The following is an 18,638-nucleotide window of genomic DNA, read 5'->3' as shown; positions in this document are numbered from 1 at the left end:
AACCTGTAGTGCCAATGGATCTTTTTGCTGTTTCGTGGCTCTTCCTGGTCTAATTAAAGTAGGTTGAGCAACTTTTGAACAGAGCATGTTAATATACCTTTGAATCGTAACTGATTCTTTTGGATTATGTTGGGAATCATCCTAAGTGAAATGTCTCAAGTGGGAATTGGTCACCAAAATCAGGCCATTTTCTGCAGTATCCTGGATTCAAAGTCTGTTTCTTCAGTCAGATTCCTCTCCGAATAATTACTTTGAATTCTGGTGAACACCTTGTGCACTTACTAATATTTCAAACAATTTATGAAACCCTAAAACTAGGAGCATTGACCATGGTGCTATTGCTGTGAATGACCTTGACAAGCCAGAACTCTGCACGTGTAGCTATCCAGACTGGTTTTGTATTTTACAAGCAGAGAAAGCTAACTGGCACATTGAGCATGTCATTGTCATGCTATAATTAATACATTGTTAATCTGAAACGTTATCATCAATCCAAATGCCTACCATGAAGTCTAGGAGAGGTATCTCACAGGTTTATGGAATGAAATTGGGTGACTGCTTATTTATTTCTTCCACTCCTGGTAAAAATTAATTTAGGCTGCCATATTGATCCTGATGCACAGCACGCCAATAATGCATGCGCTCTTCATACAGTGATGCCTGACCCAGCCAGGAGCATATCCAGATCATTTCTGTATATGTGCAGCAAACCTGGCCCCTGCACAATCTGGTAACATGTTCCAGAGGTTGCTAATCCTCTGCAAATAGAAAATAAACACTTACCCTGTTGTACACGTCTGTTGTATTTATTCGTGAGCCTCCGTTTATCCTGTCGCCTTCAAGTACTTTGTCTATTATTTTGAAAACCTCTGTCAGATCTTCCAAAGTCTATACTTTGGTCTTTTTAACTCTAGAGCTCCTGATAGTTCCAGTTATTGTGATGACTGGCCTTTTAAACAAGATCTTGTTACAATAGTTTTCCTACCTATATTTCCCTTCAAACCTAACCACGATTTGATCAACAACACCACTTGGAATTGGTTCCCTTTGTACTTCTAATTCACTCCAAGCCTCCCTAATATATATCTTCTATTCTGCCCCTAAGTGACATTTGAAAACTTGATGTATACATGAGTTTCCATATGTGTGTTTCTGTACTATTCCCAAATAAGTACTAAGGAGAATAAATAGAGATTGGCCCTTTGAAGTCTACTCCACCATTCAACAAGTTCATGGTTGATGTTCAACCTCAAGTCTGCCTTGCCACATTGAACCCTTATCCTTTGATATGATGTTCAGTATTGAATACCATCAACTAAGTATTGAATAGAGAAAAGTCACAATTCCTAGGCAACAACTTCAGACAGTTCTGATAGTTAATGAGTGTTTGCCTGACTTGAACTTTGCGGTAACTTAGAGAGGTAAAAACAATGACTGCAGATGCTGGAAAGCAAATACTGGATTAGTGGTGCTGGAAGAGCACAGCAGTTCAGGCAGCATCCAACGAGCAGTGAAATCGACGTTTCGGGCAAAAGCCCTTCATCAGGAATAAAGATAGCCTGAAGCGTGGAGAGATAAGCTAGAGGAGGGTGGGGGTGGGGAGAGAGTAGCATAGAGTACAATGGGTGAGTGGGGGAGGAGATGAAGGTGATAGGTCAAGGAGGAGAGGGTGGAGTGGATAGGTGGAAAAGGAGATAGGTAGGTCGGACAAGTCAAGGAGACTGCTGAGCTGGAAGTTTGAAACTAGGATGACCTGGGGGAAGGGGAAATGAGGAAGCTATTGAAGTCCACATTGATGGCCTGGGGTTGAAGTGTTCCGAGGCAGAAGATGAAGCGTTCTTCCTCCAGGCGTCTGGTGGTGAGGGAGTGGCGGTGAAGGAGGCCCAGAACCTCCATGTCCTCGGCAGAGTGGGAGGGGGAGTTGAAATGTTGGGCCACAGGGCGGTTTGGTTGATTGGTACGGGTGTCTCTGAGATGTTCCCTAAAGCGCTCTGCTAGGAGGCGCCCAGTCTCCCCAATGTAGAGAAGGCCACATCGGGAGCAACGGATACAATAAATGATATTAGTGGATGTGCAGGTAAAACTTTGATGGATGTGGAAGGCTCCTTTAGGGCCTTGGATAGAGGTGTGGGCACAGGTTTTACAGTTCCTGCGGTGGCAGGGGAAAGTGCCAGAATGGGAGGGTGGGTCGTAGGGGTGTGTGGACCTGACCAGGTAGTCACGGAGGGAACGGTCTTTACGGAAGGTGGAAAGGGGTGGGGAGGGAAATATATCCCTGGTTGTGGGGTCTTTTTGGAGGTGGTGGAAATGTCGGCAGATGATTTGGTTTATGCGAAGGATTGTAGGGTGGAAGTTGAGCACCAGGGGCGTTCTGTCCTTGTTACGGTTGGTGGGGTGGGGTCTGAGGGCGGAGGTGCGGGATGTGGACGAGATGCGTTGGAGGGCATCTTTAACCACGTGGGAAGGGAAATTGCGGTCTCGAGGCCATCTGGTGTGTTCTATGGTGGAACTGGTCCTCCTGGGAGCAGATACGACGGAGGCGGAGAAATTGGGAATACGGGATGGCATTTTTGCAAGAGATAGGGTGGGAAGAGGTGTAATCCAGGTAGCTGTGGGAGTCGGTGGGTTTGTAAAAAATGTCAGTGTCAAGTCGGTCGTCACTAATGGAGATGGAGAGGTCTAGGAAGGGGAGCGAGGTGTCAGAGATGGTCCTGGTAAATTTAAGGTCAGGGTGGAATGTGTTGGTGAAGTTGATGAATTGCTCAACCTCCTCGCGGGAGCACGAGGTGGCGCCAATGCAGTCATCAATGTAGCGGAGGAAGAGGTGGGGAGTGGTGCCAGTGTAATTATGGAAGATCAACTGTTCTACATAGCCAACAAAGAGACAAGCATAGCTGGGGCCCATACGTGTGCCCATAGCTACCCCTTTGGTCTGGAGGAAGTGGGAGCATTCAATGGAGAAATTGTTAAGGGTGAGGACCAGTTCGGCCAAGCGAATGAGAGTGTCAGTGGAAGGGTTCTGTTGGTAACTTAGAGAGGACTGCAGATGCCGGACAGTCAGTTGAAAAGTGTGGTGCTTTGCACCCTGAATCTACTCACGTCACCAAGACCACTCCCCTCCATTTTCCTAACATCAAATGATTCTGCTGAACACTCTTCCATACCTTTATCTGTAGACCAGTGTTTCTCAAGCGTTTTCCCACTGTGACCATGTTTTGAGGCTTAAGTTTTAGTGACAACTCTGAGGTGGAGCACAGCCATTGTAACTTGGTTGAAGATCTAATCAAGGGTGCTATTACTGCCTTGGACCTTACAACCCCATTTTGGAAAGCGTTATTCTGGACCTTGCCAATTCCAATGTGCTCTCAATCAGGCCCCCATCATCAATGGTCATTCAAAACTGTTAATTCCTGTGTCTCAACGTATCCTGCCTGTTTCAGTCAACCATCCACTCATGTTTATCGCTTTCCTTACCATGATCTTCAGAATACCTAGATGATCTGTCCAATTCTGGCCTCGTGTATATGTGTGTTTTAGATCTGACATCCTACTGTTCCCTAATCCTATTTAAGTCATTAAACTTTATGTTTTGGTTCTGTCCTGATAGCCCCTGACTTAATGTTAAATCTTGTGAAGCATTTCTGCATTAGAGGTGCAATGTGCACCAAGGTGGTCTCCGTCTTATCCAATGAAAGTTCCAGCAAAGCATCTCTGTTGTTTCAATCCTTGCTGTATCCTCACTACAGGTTAGATATTTTCAGCGACTTGTATATGTTTTAATATCTACAGCAGCCATCTTTGCATACAACTGTTTGCTAATAAAGAACTTGAGTATTGCTGAAAAAAAATGGTCAAAGCTTTTAGACTGACGCATAAGAACTTCGCAAAAAGAATACCTATGAATTGGAAGGGGCAGAGAGTGATGCTTAGAAAGTGATTTGGAGGAGGCAATGTGGGGTGGACGAAGTTAAAAATCTCGCAACGCTAGGCTACACAACATGTTGGACTATAACCTGCTTTTGTGTGATTTTTAGCTTAGATTGTGAATTGGACTAGAGGCGTTCAAAGGACTAAAACTTCCTTCCAGTTTTTTTTTGGAATAGTCAGAGTCGTGTATTTTATATGTAAGTGTAGTTCTGGCGGTAATCTACAAGCAAATACCATTCAAGTTTTATGCAGAGCGCCATTCCATTTAGCTCCTGTTGCAGACTTCCTGCTCATCCAGGATTTTAAACCCGATTTTTTTTTCCCGCACGCCTTCAGTCAACTTGGCGTTGCTGTGGCAGGGTTATTCTGAGGTCGCACTCCCCGAAGGCAGCCGTGGGGGTGTTAACCTCCTTTATTCCTGATGAAGGGCTTTTGCCCGAAACGTCGATTTCGCTGCTGGTTGGATGCTGCCTGAACTGCTGTGCTCTTCCAGCGCCACTAATCCAGTGTTTGTTATGAGCCAGAACGGCGTTCTCAACCCGCAGACCCCAACGCGTGGGTGCTGCTTTAAAAGCGCTGAATCTTTGAACCTGCAAGGGGCTATCACTTGAGGGAATTTGGGTGGTCGAGCTGCCGCCAAGGTTTCCGGCTTGTCCCCGGGCTGAGCGCTCCGCTGCTCAGTGCTGGCTTCTGGCCGCAGCCGTGGGGCGTTGGAAATTGTATCCAACGTTGGAACTGCGTCGTTTCCAGGGAAACGCGACAAACACCAAAGTCGCCAAGACGCGGCTTGAGCGGGCGAGGACGGGGAAAGGTTTCTGCTTTGGGAATGTCTTGGGAGAGCAATGGCCACAACGGAGAGACGACACGACCTGCATTTAACAACTTCAGGCGTCGCGCTACATTACACCCCTGCCAGATACTTCCCACCCTCTAACTTCAAAGTAAGTGGGACAAACTGCCGACTACGATCCTCAAAGACGCCCTGCAATATGCCATGGGCGGCACGGTGGCACAATGGTCAACACTGCCTCACAGCGCCAGAGACCCCCGGGTTCAATTCCCGCCTCAGGCAACTTTCTGTGTGGAGTTTGCACATTCTCTCCATGTCTGCGTGGGTTTCCTCCCACAGACCAATGATGTGCAAGTTAGGCGAATTGGCCACGCTAAATTGCCCATAGTGTTAGGTGAAGGGGTAACTGTAGGGGAATGGGTCTGGGTGGGTTGCTCTTCGGAGGGTCGGTGTGGACTTGTTGGGCCGAAAGGCCTGTTTCCACACTGTAAGTAATTAATTTAAAAGAGGAAAAGACATAATCCTCCAACCTCATCGTCCCACAACCCCGCACCGCCCGTTTCTACCTCCTGCCCAAAATCCACAAACCTGACTGCTCTAGCTGACCCATTGTCTCTCAGCCTGCTCCTGCCCCACCGAATTCATCTCCGTATACCTCGACACAGTCCTGTCCCCTTTAGTCCAAGAACTCCCCACCTACGTTTGGGACACCACCCATGCCCTCCACCTCCTCCATGATTTTCACTTCCCCGGCCCCCAACGCCTTATCTTCACCATGGACATCCAGTCCCTATACACTTGCATCCCTCATCACGAAGGCCTCAAAACCCTCCGCTTCTTCCTTTCCCACCGACCCAACCAGTACCCTTCCACTGACACCCTCCTTCGACTGACTGAACGGGTCCTCACTCTGAACAGCTTCTCTTTCCAATCCTCCCACTTCCTTCAAACCAAAGGAGTAGCCATGGGCACCCGCATGGGCCCCAGCTATGCCTGCCTCTTTGTCGGATATGTGGAACAGTCCACCTTCCGCAGCTACACTGCACCACCCCCCATCTTTTCCTCCGCTACATCGATGACTGTATCGGCGCTATCTTGTGCTCCCACGAGGAGGTTGAACAGTTCATCCACTTTACTAACACCTTCCACCCCGACCTCAAATTTACCTGGACCATCTCAGACTCCTCCCTCCCCTTCCTAGACACCTCCATTTCTATCTGCGGGCAACCGACTGAACACAGACATTTACTATAAACCGACCGACTCCCACAGCTACCTAGATTACACCTCCTCCCACCCTGCCCCCTGTAAAAACGCCATCCCATATTCTCAATTCCTTCGCATCTAATTCCAATTCCAATTCCAATTCCACTACCGAACAACCCAGATGGCCTCCTTCTTCAAAGACCGCAATTTCCCCTCAGATGTGGTTGACGATGCTCTCCACCGCATCTCCTCCACTTCCCGCTCCTCCGCCCTTGAACCCTGCCCCTCCAATCGCCACCAGGACAGAACCCCACTGGTCCTCACCTACCACTTGACAACTTCCAGATACATCGTATCATCCTTTGTCATTTCCGCCACCTCCAAACAGATCCCACCACCAAAGATATATTTCCCTCCCCTCCCTTATCAGCGTTCCGGAAAGACCACGCCCTCCGTGACTCCCTTGTCAGGTCCATACCCCCCACCAATCCAACCTCCACTTCCGGCACCTTCCCCTGCAACCACAAGAAATGCAAAGCTTGCACCCACACCTCCCCCCTCACTTCCCTCCGAGGCCCCAAGGGATCCTTCCATATCCATCACAAATTCACCTGCACCTCCACACACATCATTTACTGCATCCGCTGCACCCGATGTGGCCTCCTCTACCTTGGGGAGACAGGCCACCTACTGGCTGAACGTTTCAGAGAACACCTCTGGAACACCCGCACCAACCAACCCAACCGCCCCGTGGCTGAACACTTTAACTCCCCCTCCCACTCCACCAAGGACATGCAGGTCCTTGGCCTCTTCCTTCACCAGACCATGGCAACACGACGCCTGGAGGAAGAGCACCTCATCTTCCGTCTAGGAACCCTCCAACCACAAGGGATGAATGTAGATTTCTCCAGCTTCCTCATTTCCCCTCCCCCCACTTTATCTCAGTCCCAACCCTCGGACTCAGCACCGCCTTTTTGACCTGCAATCTTCTTCCCGACCTCTACGCCCCCACCCACTCTCCGGCCTATCACCCTCACCTTAACCTCCTTCCACCTATCGTATTCCCAACGCCCCTCCCCTAAATCCCTCCTCCCTAATTTTTATCTTAGCCTGCTTGGCACACTCTCCTCATTCCTGAAGAAGGGCTTACGCCCGAAACGTCGATTCTCCCCCTCCTTGGATGCTGCCTGACCTGCTGCGCTTTTCCAGCAACACATATTTCAGCTCTGATCTCCAGCATCTGCAGTCCTCACTTTCTCCTTGTATGTTGATTACTCAAAGACTGGACATAATGTAAGGAGCTACATAGATTCCCAAGCCCTTTATCCGTTTTCTCAGAAAAAAGTAATTCACATACTAAAGATTCTGCTCAGCTTCCCCGGCTTGTTTCTGACCATATTTTTGCTAAAAATCACATAACACCAGATTATAGTTCAACAGGTTTATTTGGAAGCCAGAGCTTCCAAATAAATCTGTTGAACTATAACCCTGGTGTTGTGTGATTATTAACTTTGTACACCCCAGTCCAACACAGGCTCCTCCAGATCATATTTTTGCTGTCACATGAACATTGAGTATGAATGGTTATTCCAGCTATGATTTCTTAAATAGTACTTCCAATGCTGGGCTAAACTACAAACATTAACTGAAACCAGAGGCTGATCTGCTGGCTCAGAAAACCACTTATCTTTGACTGCTAAAGTGGATTAATTGGGTATCTAATCTCAAGTAGCCCCAAATCTGACTCCCAACCCTTAACTCAATTCCAGCCCCCTAATCTTAGCTCCTTGTCTGAATCATCTAGCTTTTGGAGATGGCAAGTTAGCTTGTGACTTCTGTCTCTCTCAGATCAGGAAAATAAACCACAATTCGCATTCACTATACAATAACTGCTGCTGTTTAATGGCTATGCCTTGTTGGATTGGATTTTACTGCAACGTATCATGCTGTAGAAAGTATGTTACATTCAGAGTTGAAACATAAGGGTGAACTCTGCACAAAATACTGGGGAGAGAGTGTTGTAGTAACAGTCACCCAACAGCGCCAGCTTAATGCTTTAGATATATGAGTTCAAATTCCACTGATGGAGAGCTTAAATTCAATTAATTAATGCATCTGGAATGGAATGGTGAATATAAATCACAAAACACATCTAATTCACCAATGCCACTGAGAGAAGGAAATCTGTCGACTTGAGATCTGGTCTCCCTATGGTGACAACTGTCCTCTGAAATGTCGCGGCAAGCCTCTCAGTTCATGGGCAACATACAGGTCATTTCCTCTGCCCTGAAGCTCTTCAACCATGTCCTGAAACTCTTTGCTACCTTCCCCCACCCTCCTCCCTGACCTATCACTTCCACCCCCACCCCCATTCACCTATTATACTCTATGCTACTTTCTCCCCACCCCCACCCTCCTCGCATTTATCTCTCCACCCTGCAGGCACTCTGCCTCTATTCCTGATGGAGGGCTTTTGCCCGAAATGTCGATTTTCCTGCTCCTCGGATGCTCCCTGAACTGCTGTCCTTTTCCAGCACCACTCTAATCTAGAATCTGGTTTCCAGCATCTGCAGCCCTTGTTTTTACCTAACTTACAGGCCCAGCCAGTGACACCCACAGACTGTGTTCAAATGAGCAACGATAGTTTGCCCATCAATGTTCAAAATTAAAGACTTCTATCCGTTAGACAAAAGTTATACTGCAGATATAGATCTGAACAAGTCATCAGAGAACACAACTAACCCCCAGTCTTTTATTGTTCATTCCCAATTGACCCTGAGATAGTGATGTTGAGCCACCAATTTGAACCACAAACAATCATTCAGCAAAAGAACCAGAGGGAGGAGGAGAATTTTTCTCAAACTTCAGAGGTTACGATCTGGAATGTGTTGCCAGAAAGGGAGGTGGACACAAATTAAAATAGTAACTGTCAAAGGTGAGTTGGATATTTGCTTGAAGTGGAAAACAGTTGTAGGGCTATGGACAAACAGTGATATGGGAGCAGGGACTAATTGATTAGATTTTTCAAAGAGCTAGAAGAAGCACAAATGACCTTCTGTGGTTGATAACTTACAATGAAATTCTGAGAGTTTAAAGGAGCTTGGAACTACACTTCAAGTGTTTAAACCTGTAAGACTTTTAACTAGGCACTGGAAAGTGGGATTAGAATGGTTGGCTAGTTTACTTAGTTGACACAGACATAATGGGCCAAGTGACCTTCTTCCGTGCTATAGATTTTCTATGCTTCTGTAGGTTTCATCTGAATCCTAGCCATTTATCAAAAATTCAGCATGCAGGACATCAGAACAGAGTCCAACCTTCCTAGTGCCAGATACCTAGAGAGTCATTAGTGGACAGCTGAACTGATATTCCACATTTCTAACTCAAAAATATTGATGATGGGGAGATATCCAAGGTGGACAAAGTCAGACGTCACTCAACACAGGTTATAGTCCAAAAGGTTTATTTAAAATCAGAAACTTTCAGACCTCTGCTCCTTCGTCAGGTGAAATGGAGAGAAGAACACAGGCACAGAATTTATAGGCAGAGAGATAATGGCAAGATAATTCTACGTAGTTAAGAGTGTCAACAGATAAATACGAATAGTGTAAGTGGAGTGTCGACAGGCTGAATAACATGTCTTTGCAGGTGATCAAAAGTCGAGAGTGTGGTGCTGGAAAAGCACAGCAGGTCAGGCAGCATCCGAGGAGCAGGAGAATTGACTTTTCTGGCAAAAGCCCTTCATCAGGAATGGCTGATGAAGGGCTTTTGCCCGAAACGTCGATTCTCCTGCTCCTCGGATGCTGCCTGACCTGCTGTGCTTTTCCAGCGCCACACTCATGACTCTAATCTCCAGCATCTGCAGACCTCACTTTTGCTTAGGTGATCAAACGTGTCAAACAGTGTGAGTAAAGGTCAACAGCTGAATAATAAATGAAGGGTTGACTATGAACAGATTAATTAAAGCAGAGAGATAATTACAGATAATCAAAAATGACATGGGGCTAGAGACAAACCAATAGCTGGAATAACATGAATTCATCAGTTCTGTGCCTATGCATTTCTCTCCACTTCCCCTGATGAAAAAGCAGCACTCCGAAGCTTGTGATTTTAAATTAATCTATTGGACTATAACCTAGTTTGAGACCTCTGACAAAGATATTAAGGATAACTGTCATATTCCAACAGGGATCTTATCGGAGATCCAGTCCATCCTGGGAAAGATAGAGACAATCTCTGTACTTTATAAATGCTTTGCTTTCTTTTCCAGTCATTTTTGAAAGATCCTCTCCCTCTGAAACTGAGAGAAAAGGACACTCTTCATCCGTATGATGAGGTTTTTAATAACTTTGAAACCACTACTGGCTCAACTCATAATCTCAAGACCATCGGAGGTCTGCTTGGCCATCCACGCCACGTAAAAGTTCCCAATCACTGGAATGTTCATTACATGAAGGATTTGTCAGAAAAGGTGAGGTCAACAAGGAAGATTTCCCGTTGCTTCTTGTAAGACTCAATGTTTTACTTGGTGTTTACTGACATTTCCATGTGATTATCAGGGTAATGATTAATTATAGCACTTCACAATAGAGCATTTGCTGGCTTATTGTATACAGTATACCTAAATACAATGTAGGCTGAAAAATGGGATAAAATTGTCATTACACTGTTCCACTAAACACTGCAAGGGCAGGTTAGACACAAAGTACAGTTTCCTCTACATTATTCCATCAAACTCTCCATGGGCAGCTACAATATGCTGTTATGTACAAAGTAAATCTGTATAACATGTCAGTATAAAGTAAACTGTCCCTATCAAATACCCCCAAGACAAGTACAACATAGGGTTAGATGCAGAGTAAATCTTCAACTACCGTGTCTTCATCCAAAACTCCCAGGTCAGAGGCAGCATGGTGTTAGCTACACAGTAAAGCTTACTTTACACTGTCCCCATCAAACTCTCCCAGGACAGGGACAATACAGGGTTAGATACTGAGTAAAGCTCTTTCTACATTGACCCCATCCGTGCTCACAGGACAATTGGGTTAAATATGGAATGAAGGGTTCCTCTACTCTTTTAAACTGAAAGTAAAGTTCCCTCAACACCAACCCCATCATACACTCCCAGGCAGGGATAGCAAGGGACTAGGTATTGAGTAAAGCAACCTCAACTCTTTTAAACTGAAAGTAAAGGTGTCTCAACACCAACCCCATCATACACTCCCAGGCAGGGATAGCAAGGGACTAGGTATTGAGTAAAGCAACCTCAACTCTTTTAAACTGAAAGTAAAGGTGCCTCCACTCGGTTGAACTGAAAGTAAAGCTTTCTGTACTCTTTTAAACTGAAAATAAAGCTGTCTCTGCACCGTCCCCACCAATCCACCCTCTGGATAGGGACAGTGTGGGGTAAGATACAGAGTAAAGCTTCCTCTATACTGTTCCACCAAACACTCAAGAGGACAGGGTTAGCACAAACTTAGACTTAGAATAAAGCTCCCTCTACACTGTCCTCATCAAACACTCTGAGGATAGGGACAGCACGGGGTTAAATACAGAATAAACCTCCCTTCGCAGTGCCCCCATCTCACACTCCCATTCAGGGACAGTACTGGGTTAGATACTGAGTGAAGCTCTCGATGTTATGTCTCAAACTCAACTTATGTTGACATGTATCTCCATCTGCAGTTCCTGTCCCATGGATTTACTGGAATTGACTCAAGCAGATTCATTTCATGTTAGCTCTCATAAGCAGTTAGAAAGGGGAGACTTCCATCCTAGTAATTGAATCAGTATTTACTCCAATGGAAAAAGAGATATTTGCACCTTCTTTATCTTGCAGCTGAGCAGGCGAGACTGGAGGACTCCGCTGAATATGGTGAACCAAACGAGTGAAATGAAGGACAAATATACCGGGAGACTCCCACAAACCCTGGACACTGCATTTAAGGCTGGACCTCAGCCATTCAATCTGGCTAACCATCACACCAATGGACCATCTAAAGTAAGAACCACTAAACACATTAGACCTTGGGCAATAACAAGTGGCTGACAGCATCAATACATTCTCATACGTTACCATGGCCTGTGATACAAAAGAGACAGCAAGCAAGCAGTAACATGAGCAAAACACTAACACACACCATTCTTTTTTATTTATTCACGGGACATTGGCATGACTGACTAGACCAACATTTTTTGCCCATCCCTAATTGCCGAAAGGGCAGTTAAGTCAACCACATTGCTGTGGGTTTGGAGTCACCTGGAGGCCAGACCAGGTAAGAGTGGCAATTCCCTTCTCTAAAGGACATTGTTCAACCAGATGGGAATTTTCCTGGCAATCGACTGTGGATTCATGGTCATCATTAGGTTCTTAATACAGATTCTTTTTTAAAAAATGGTGGGATTCAAGCCCAGGTCCCCAGTACGTCATCTGGATCTCTGGATTAACAATTTAGCAATAATACCATTAGATCAATTCCTCCCTTTACCACATGGTAAAGTCCCTGGACTAGTAATCCACCAGGGTCAAGCAGATGCTTTGGGAACGGGGATTCAAAACTCCTCATTTAAATTCAACTAATAAATCTGGAAGCTAGCCTCAGTAATGATGACCATGACAACTATACTCATGACTCCAGGTCTCTGAACTACCCCTCTGAAGTGGCCTAGCAAGCCATTCAGTTATAGTCATAGAGCTGTACAGCATGGAAACAGACCCTTAGGTCCAACTTGTCCATGCCGACCAGATATCCTAACCCAATCCAGTCCCATTTGCCAGCACCAGGCCCTCCAAACCCTTCCTATTCATATACCCATCCAGATGCCTTTTAAATGTTGCAGTTGTACTAGCCTCCACCACTTCCTCTGGCAGTTCAAGGGCAATTAGAGATGATCAACAAATGCTAACCTTGTCAGTAATGCCCACATCCCCATGAAAAAGTAAACAAAGACAACTGTAGATGCACAGATACATGAAGACACACAGACATGCCATAGGTATACAGATGGACATCCCTGCAAATGGAGACACACATGCAGGGAATACACACAGCACACACATACACACCCTCAGGAAAATTAGCACATACATACATAAGCAACCTCAGAAATGCGCATGCAGAAATTTGCAAAGATAGATTCACACACAGACATGGACCCAGTTGTCACCCAGACACAAAATATCCTTGTCTCCCTCAAGCTACTATGTTGTAAAGGAATTTCTCCAAACATGCTGGACCACTCACCACCTTCCCAGCTCACCCCTCTGAGCCCCTTCATGTGCAGTGCTACTTAAACTCTCTGTCCTGACTTTGGGATTAGGTTTGGGTTATGTTAGACTTGGCATGCCTCATGTTATAAGATCTATCACACGCATACTGACACAATATTGAGGAGCTCTGAGTGTCAGTAGCTGAGATTCACAATGACCTCTAATACTTTTTCGTTTCACAGAATATCATTGCCAGCACGGAGAATCCAGCCCTGGCTGGCAAGGAGTATTACGTACGAGACAAAGATGTTCTGCGACTTAACGACATTTATTTAACCACAACCAACAAGGATTTCAGGGCCTTTAAGAAGTATGTTTATTCCTTGTGACATTTTCAACTTCTCAAATTTTATATTTCCATGTGGAGATCTGATCTTGCCCCCATGATGTTTCAACAACAAATGCTTATATTTAAGTCATGCATCTGACATTCCAAGGCACTACACAGGAGGGTTAGGAACTAAACCTGATTCTGAGGCAAGAAATAGCTTTTAAGGAACATTATAAGGGAGGAGACACTCTTAGAGAGGTTTATAGAGAGATTTCCATAACTTAATGTAAGGTTGTGCACTTTGGCAGGAAGAATAGAGGAACCGAATATTATTTAAATGGAGAAAGACTGCAGAAAGCTGCAGCACAAAGGGATTTGGGAATCCTAGTCCATGAATCATAAATTCAGGTAATAGGGAAGACAAATGAATCAATTACCCTTTTATTTCAAAAGGAACAGGATATAAAATAGAGTTGGATGCCTTACTAAAATTATCCAAGGGATGAGGCAAACTACAGCTGGAATGCTATGAATAATTTGGGTCCCATTATAGGAGGAAAGTTATACTGGCATTGGAGGCAGTTCAGAGAGGGTCCACTACGCTGATACTGGGTACAGTGGGATTTTCTCATGACATGAGGTTGAATAGATTGGGCCTGTACTCATTGGAGTTCAGAAGAATGAGAGGCAAGTTCAGTGAAATATGTAGGATTCTTGCATGGCTCAACAGGCTGGATGCTGAAACCAAGTGTAAAATCAGAAGGCATCATCTCAGAGTAAAGGGTCACCCACTTAAGACAGAGGTGAAGAGGAATACTTCTCTCTCAGTCATAGAGTCTTAGAGCTGTACAGCACGGAAACAGACCCTTTGGTCCAACTCGTCCACACATTTGGCTCACAACCCATCTTAACCCTTCCTATTCAGATACCCAATCCACATGCCTTTTAAATGTTGTAATTGTACCAGCCTCCACCACTTCCTCTGGCAGCTCATTCCATACAAGTATCACCCTCAGTGTGAAAAAGTTGCCCCTTAGGTCCCTTTTAAATCTTTCCCCTGTTACCTTAAACCTATGACTTCTAATTTTGGACTCCACCACACTGGGGAAAAGACCTTGTCTATTTATCCTATCCATGTCCCTCATTATCTTATAAACCTCCATAAGGTCACCCCTCAGCCTCTGATGCTCCAGGGAAAATACCCCCAACCTATTCAACCTCTCCGTGTAGCTCAAAGCCTCCAACCCTGGCAACATCCTTGTAAATCTTTTCTGAACCCTTCTAAGTTTCAAAGAATTCTCCTATAGGATGGAGACCAGAATTGCACATAGTGTTCCAACAGTGGCCTAACCAATGTCTTGTACAGCTGCAACATGACCTCCCAACTCCTGTTGGGAGTACTCAATACTCTGAGCAATAAAGGCAAGTGTACTAAACACCTTCTTCACAATCCAATTTACCTGCGACTCTACTTTCAAAGAACTATGAACCTGCACTCCAAGGTCTCTTTGTTCAGAAACGCTCCCTCGGACCATACCATTAAGTCTATAAGTCCTACCCTGATTTGCCTTTCCAAAATGCAGCACCTCACATTTATTTAAATTAAACTTCATCTGCCACTCCTCAGCCCATAAGGTTTGTGAACCTGTGGACTTCTTTACCACACAGGGCTGTCAAGGTTGGGTTGTTAAGAGTATGTAAGGTTGAGACAAATTTCTAATCAGTAAGGTTATTGGGAAAAGGCAGGAATGTGCAGATAAGGATTATCAGATTGACCATGATCTGAAGAATTCCCTAAATCTCTCCTTGAAGATACCCTAAAAGCATAAATCCTAGACCAAGAATTTGGCTACCTGCTCTGATATCTCTATCTGTGGGTTGGTACCAAACTTTCTTTTTAACAGTCTTGGGAGGCATTTCACTATTGTTAAAGTCACCGTACAAATTTACTATTACAACTCCTTTTTACTCTGATCCCTGAGTTTCTTTATTAATGTTTCCCAGCTAATTGCGTCAAGTCTGTCCTTAATTGCTTATTCCAGATTTGAAGCTTTTGCAGGTTGTCTCCTATCTGCTCTCCGAGTTCCCTGACCTTTGGGACCTGAATAATGTTTTTGTTTTCTTCCACCCACCCCCCTTCCTTTGCAGGGAGGAGTTGGAAGGCTTTCCAAAGAAAGACATACCAACCTACTGGGAAATGGAAGACTACCCGAAGACCTGGGGCCATGGGCTGAAGGAGAATCCTCTGCCCAAAGACGCCCAGAGGATCGTCCGTGGTCCTGGCCCGATGACTGACCCCAGTGTGTTCCAAGCGGCCACAAGAATTCCTCCTCTCCCCAAGCACCTGCCACCTGTCCCAAATCGGGGACTCAAGACACAGTATCAGGATGTGTACCAACAACCCAATGATGTCAAGCGCAAACAGGACCTCTACTACCAATTTCAGGCCCCATGGGTGATGACCCGGGCAGGCTCAACCCCAGAGATTCTGTCTGTTCCCCACATGTACAAGACAGAATATATGTCATATGGGAATGAGCGGCCCGTGATCATGTAAAAGGGAAATGTAGTGCCTCCTCTTCCAAAACAAAAGAAGAAAATCTCGCCCTGGGTGCCTAGTTCAGATTCTGCAATGGAGATTATTTTGGAAACCTGCATCTGAAACATAGAATCGTATGTCGCAGAAAGAAGCCATTCAGCTTCTCACCCCTGTACTGGCTCTCTGAAACAGCTATCCAGTTAGTTCGATGCTCCTGCTCTTTTCCCACTTTTTTTAGAAAAGTAAATCCTTTAAAATTATTTATTCAATTCCGTTTTAAAAGTCAGTATTGATTCTGCCTCACTGCCCTCTCAGGCAGGCAGTATGTTACAGATCACAAGAATTCGCTGCATGGATAATTTCTCACTCCGCCCCACACCAACCAACTAAACATTTTTCTCCATTAAACCAGTGTTTTCTGATTACTGAGCCTCTTGCCGATGAAAACAGTTTCTTCTCATTGGTCAGACCCTTCATAATGTTGGAGAATTTTATTCAGTTGCCCCTCCCTCCCAAACCCCTTCCTGAATTGGAATTGCCAATTCCCTTTGGTATCCCTCTCATGCAATAGGCTCTTGTCAGTTTCCTTAAAAGCCCTCACCTCATATCAATCAGTGTGTTCCAGCCTTTTTAATTATACTGCCATTTACCAACGCAGGGAGATTGAGAAATAACTGGAACAGTTATAAACAGATTACTTTGTTTAAAATATATTTCTGTGGGTTTTTATTTTAAGTGATCAAACTTTCAGTAGGAACATGGCAACGTCGGGAATAGCGCAGGAGTAGGCCATTCGGCCCATTGACTCTCATCCACCATTTGACTAGACCGTGGTTGATCGCTTGTCTCAAAGCCATATTCATTGACTGTTCCTACATCTGTCAATATCTATTGATCTCAACTCTTATGCTCAATGACTGAACCTTCATAAGCAGTGAGTCCACAAGCTATCAATCTACTGCATTGCAATTGGGAAGAGGGAAATAGAAATTACTTATTAAACTTTGAGAAGCTGAGATGTTTACAGTGTGATTTCTTTATTCTACCTTTGGAATGGGGTAGCCAGTCTGCATATGGCTATCAATCCTGCTGCTGCTGCTCTTTGTGTGATCCCAATGTGCAGGCAGATGTTGGCATTGCTATAGTGGAGGAAAGTACCAAAGCCAATCTGTGCGCAGTTAGTTCCTGTGAGCAGAATGGTGATAACTGGTGTTATGGACTAGGCCAGGCCACTCAAAACACTCTTAAGCAGGCAGCCCCACACCATAACTGTGCAATCTGTTTCGGTAAGTGTCCAGTGAAAATTACCCGGAGTAAGTTAATGAGGTTGACTACCAGGTTTTAAGCCAGACAAAAATTTATTCACAAAATTACACAATGAAACACAAATAACAGAATAAAGAACCCCAACAGAACTCAGTCTATCCAAACTAGACTTAATTATGCTGTTCCGAATATACACAACAATTCTAACAAGCAAACCCCCTTAAAACACAGTAAATAAAATGGAACAGATGCTTACAGGTTGAAGTTAAAAGGGCAGAAGGAGAGAGAGAGTGTGTCACAGCTGGTTTCCACACAGCTGAACTCCCAACTAGTTCTGGACTGAACTGATCAGCTACAGAACTGACCGCTCCCATTTCATTATACAGGTCACTTCTAAAACATGACCACTTGTTTGGCCAAACAGAGACACACACGAGAATTCCTAGAAGCATCGCATTCCAACCAGAGCTTTATCAACAAACACATCGAGTTAGAACCCCATCTACCACCCCATGAGAAAAAGAACAGGAAATGACATCGCCAACCCAAAGAAACCCAAATGTAAATAGAAAGCAGGAATTATCAACAGTGCTTCACCTGGAGGCCCACTGAAGATGTTACCTAGTAGGGTGACGGAATGTCTGGAAATTAACCTTCCAGCTCAGCGAGCAAACCTACATCCATTCTTATGTTTTCCCTGGACTCATTTCACCTCAAGTTAGGGAAATGGGACAGCCATTAATGGAGTTTGTCCCAGCCATCTCTAATACCGTTTTACACCATCGTGTTCAAACCAGTCTTCAAACACTTCTCTATCCTAGTCCCACTTACCAGCATGTGACTTTGCTATGATACACCTCTGAAGAAGATGGGACTTGAACCTGTGCCTCCTGACTCAGAGGTAGGGACACTACCACTATGTCACTGATAAGCTTGTATACAATGGTCTTTCACATATGGAAGTTTATTAAATCATGAGAGGTATAAATAGGGTTAATTATAGTTGTCTTTTCCCTAGGGTGGAGTATTTCAAGACCGGGGGCACCTTTTTAAGGTGAGAGGACAATGATTTTAAAAAGACATGAGGGGCACATTTTTTACATGAGGTTCACGTGTGGAATGAACCTCCTGAGGAAGTGGTAGATGTGGGTACAATTAGAATGTTTAAAGCACATTTGGATAAGTACAGGTTGAGGAAAGATTTGGAGGGATATGGGCCAGGAGGAGGCAGGTGGGACTAGTTTAGTTTGGGTTTAGGTTTGGCACGGACTGGTTGGACCAAAGGGTCTGTTTACGTGCTGTATGATCATCTAAATACTTGTTAAACATTGTGATGGTTCCTGGCCTACCATTCTTTCCAGCAGGATGT

The 18,638-nt window shown here is 44.9% G+C and overlaps 1 protein-coding gene across 1 annotated transcript; it reads left to right on the top strand.

Moving 5' to 3' along the window:
• The first annotated feature begins 4,649 nt into the window (after positions 1-4,649).
• Positions 4,650-17,010, top strand: saxo3 (stabilizer of axonemal microtubules 3). Its single transcript, XM_072588202.1, has 5 exons — positions 4,650-4,868; positions 10,194-10,394; positions 11,763-11,924; positions 13,376-13,503; positions 15,613-17,010. The coding sequence occupies exons 1-5, from the start codon at positions 4,770-4,772 to the stop codon at positions 16,019-16,021; spliced, it is 999 nt and encodes a 332-aa protein (XP_072444303.1). The 5' UTR covers positions 4,650-4,769; the 3' UTR covers positions 16,022-17,010.
• Positions 17,011-18,638: the final 1,628 nt, after the last annotated feature.

The sequence above is a fragment of the Chiloscyllium punctatum genome, chromosome 18 (assembly GCF_047496795.1).
Source record: "Chiloscyllium punctatum isolate Juve2018m chromosome 18, sChiPun1.3, whole genome shotgun sequence".
Lineage (NCBI taxonomy): Eukaryota > Metazoa > Chordata > Chondrichthyes > Orectolobiformes > Hemiscylliidae > Chiloscyllium > Chiloscyllium punctatum.
The sequence above is the reverse complement of the archived record's forward strand: the minus strand, read 5'-3'. Positions and strand labels throughout refer to the sequence as shown.

What these genes read in the sequence shown, in the direction of transcription:
- saxo3 (XM_072588202.1), top strand. Translation starts at nt 4,770, where the DNA reads ATGGCCACAACGGAGAGACGACACGACCTGCATTTAACAACTTCAGGC. An exon ending in TGAAGGATTTGTCAGAAAAG is followed by an intron (nt 10,395 to 11,762) that starts GTGAGGTCAACA and finishes TTTATCTTGCAG; the next exon opens with CTGAGCAGGCGAGACTGGAG. An exon ending in GATTTCAGGGCCTTTAAGAA is followed by an intron (nt 13,504 to 15,612) that starts GTATGTTTATTC and finishes CTTCCTTTGCAG; the next exon opens with GGAGGAGTTGGAAGGCTTTC.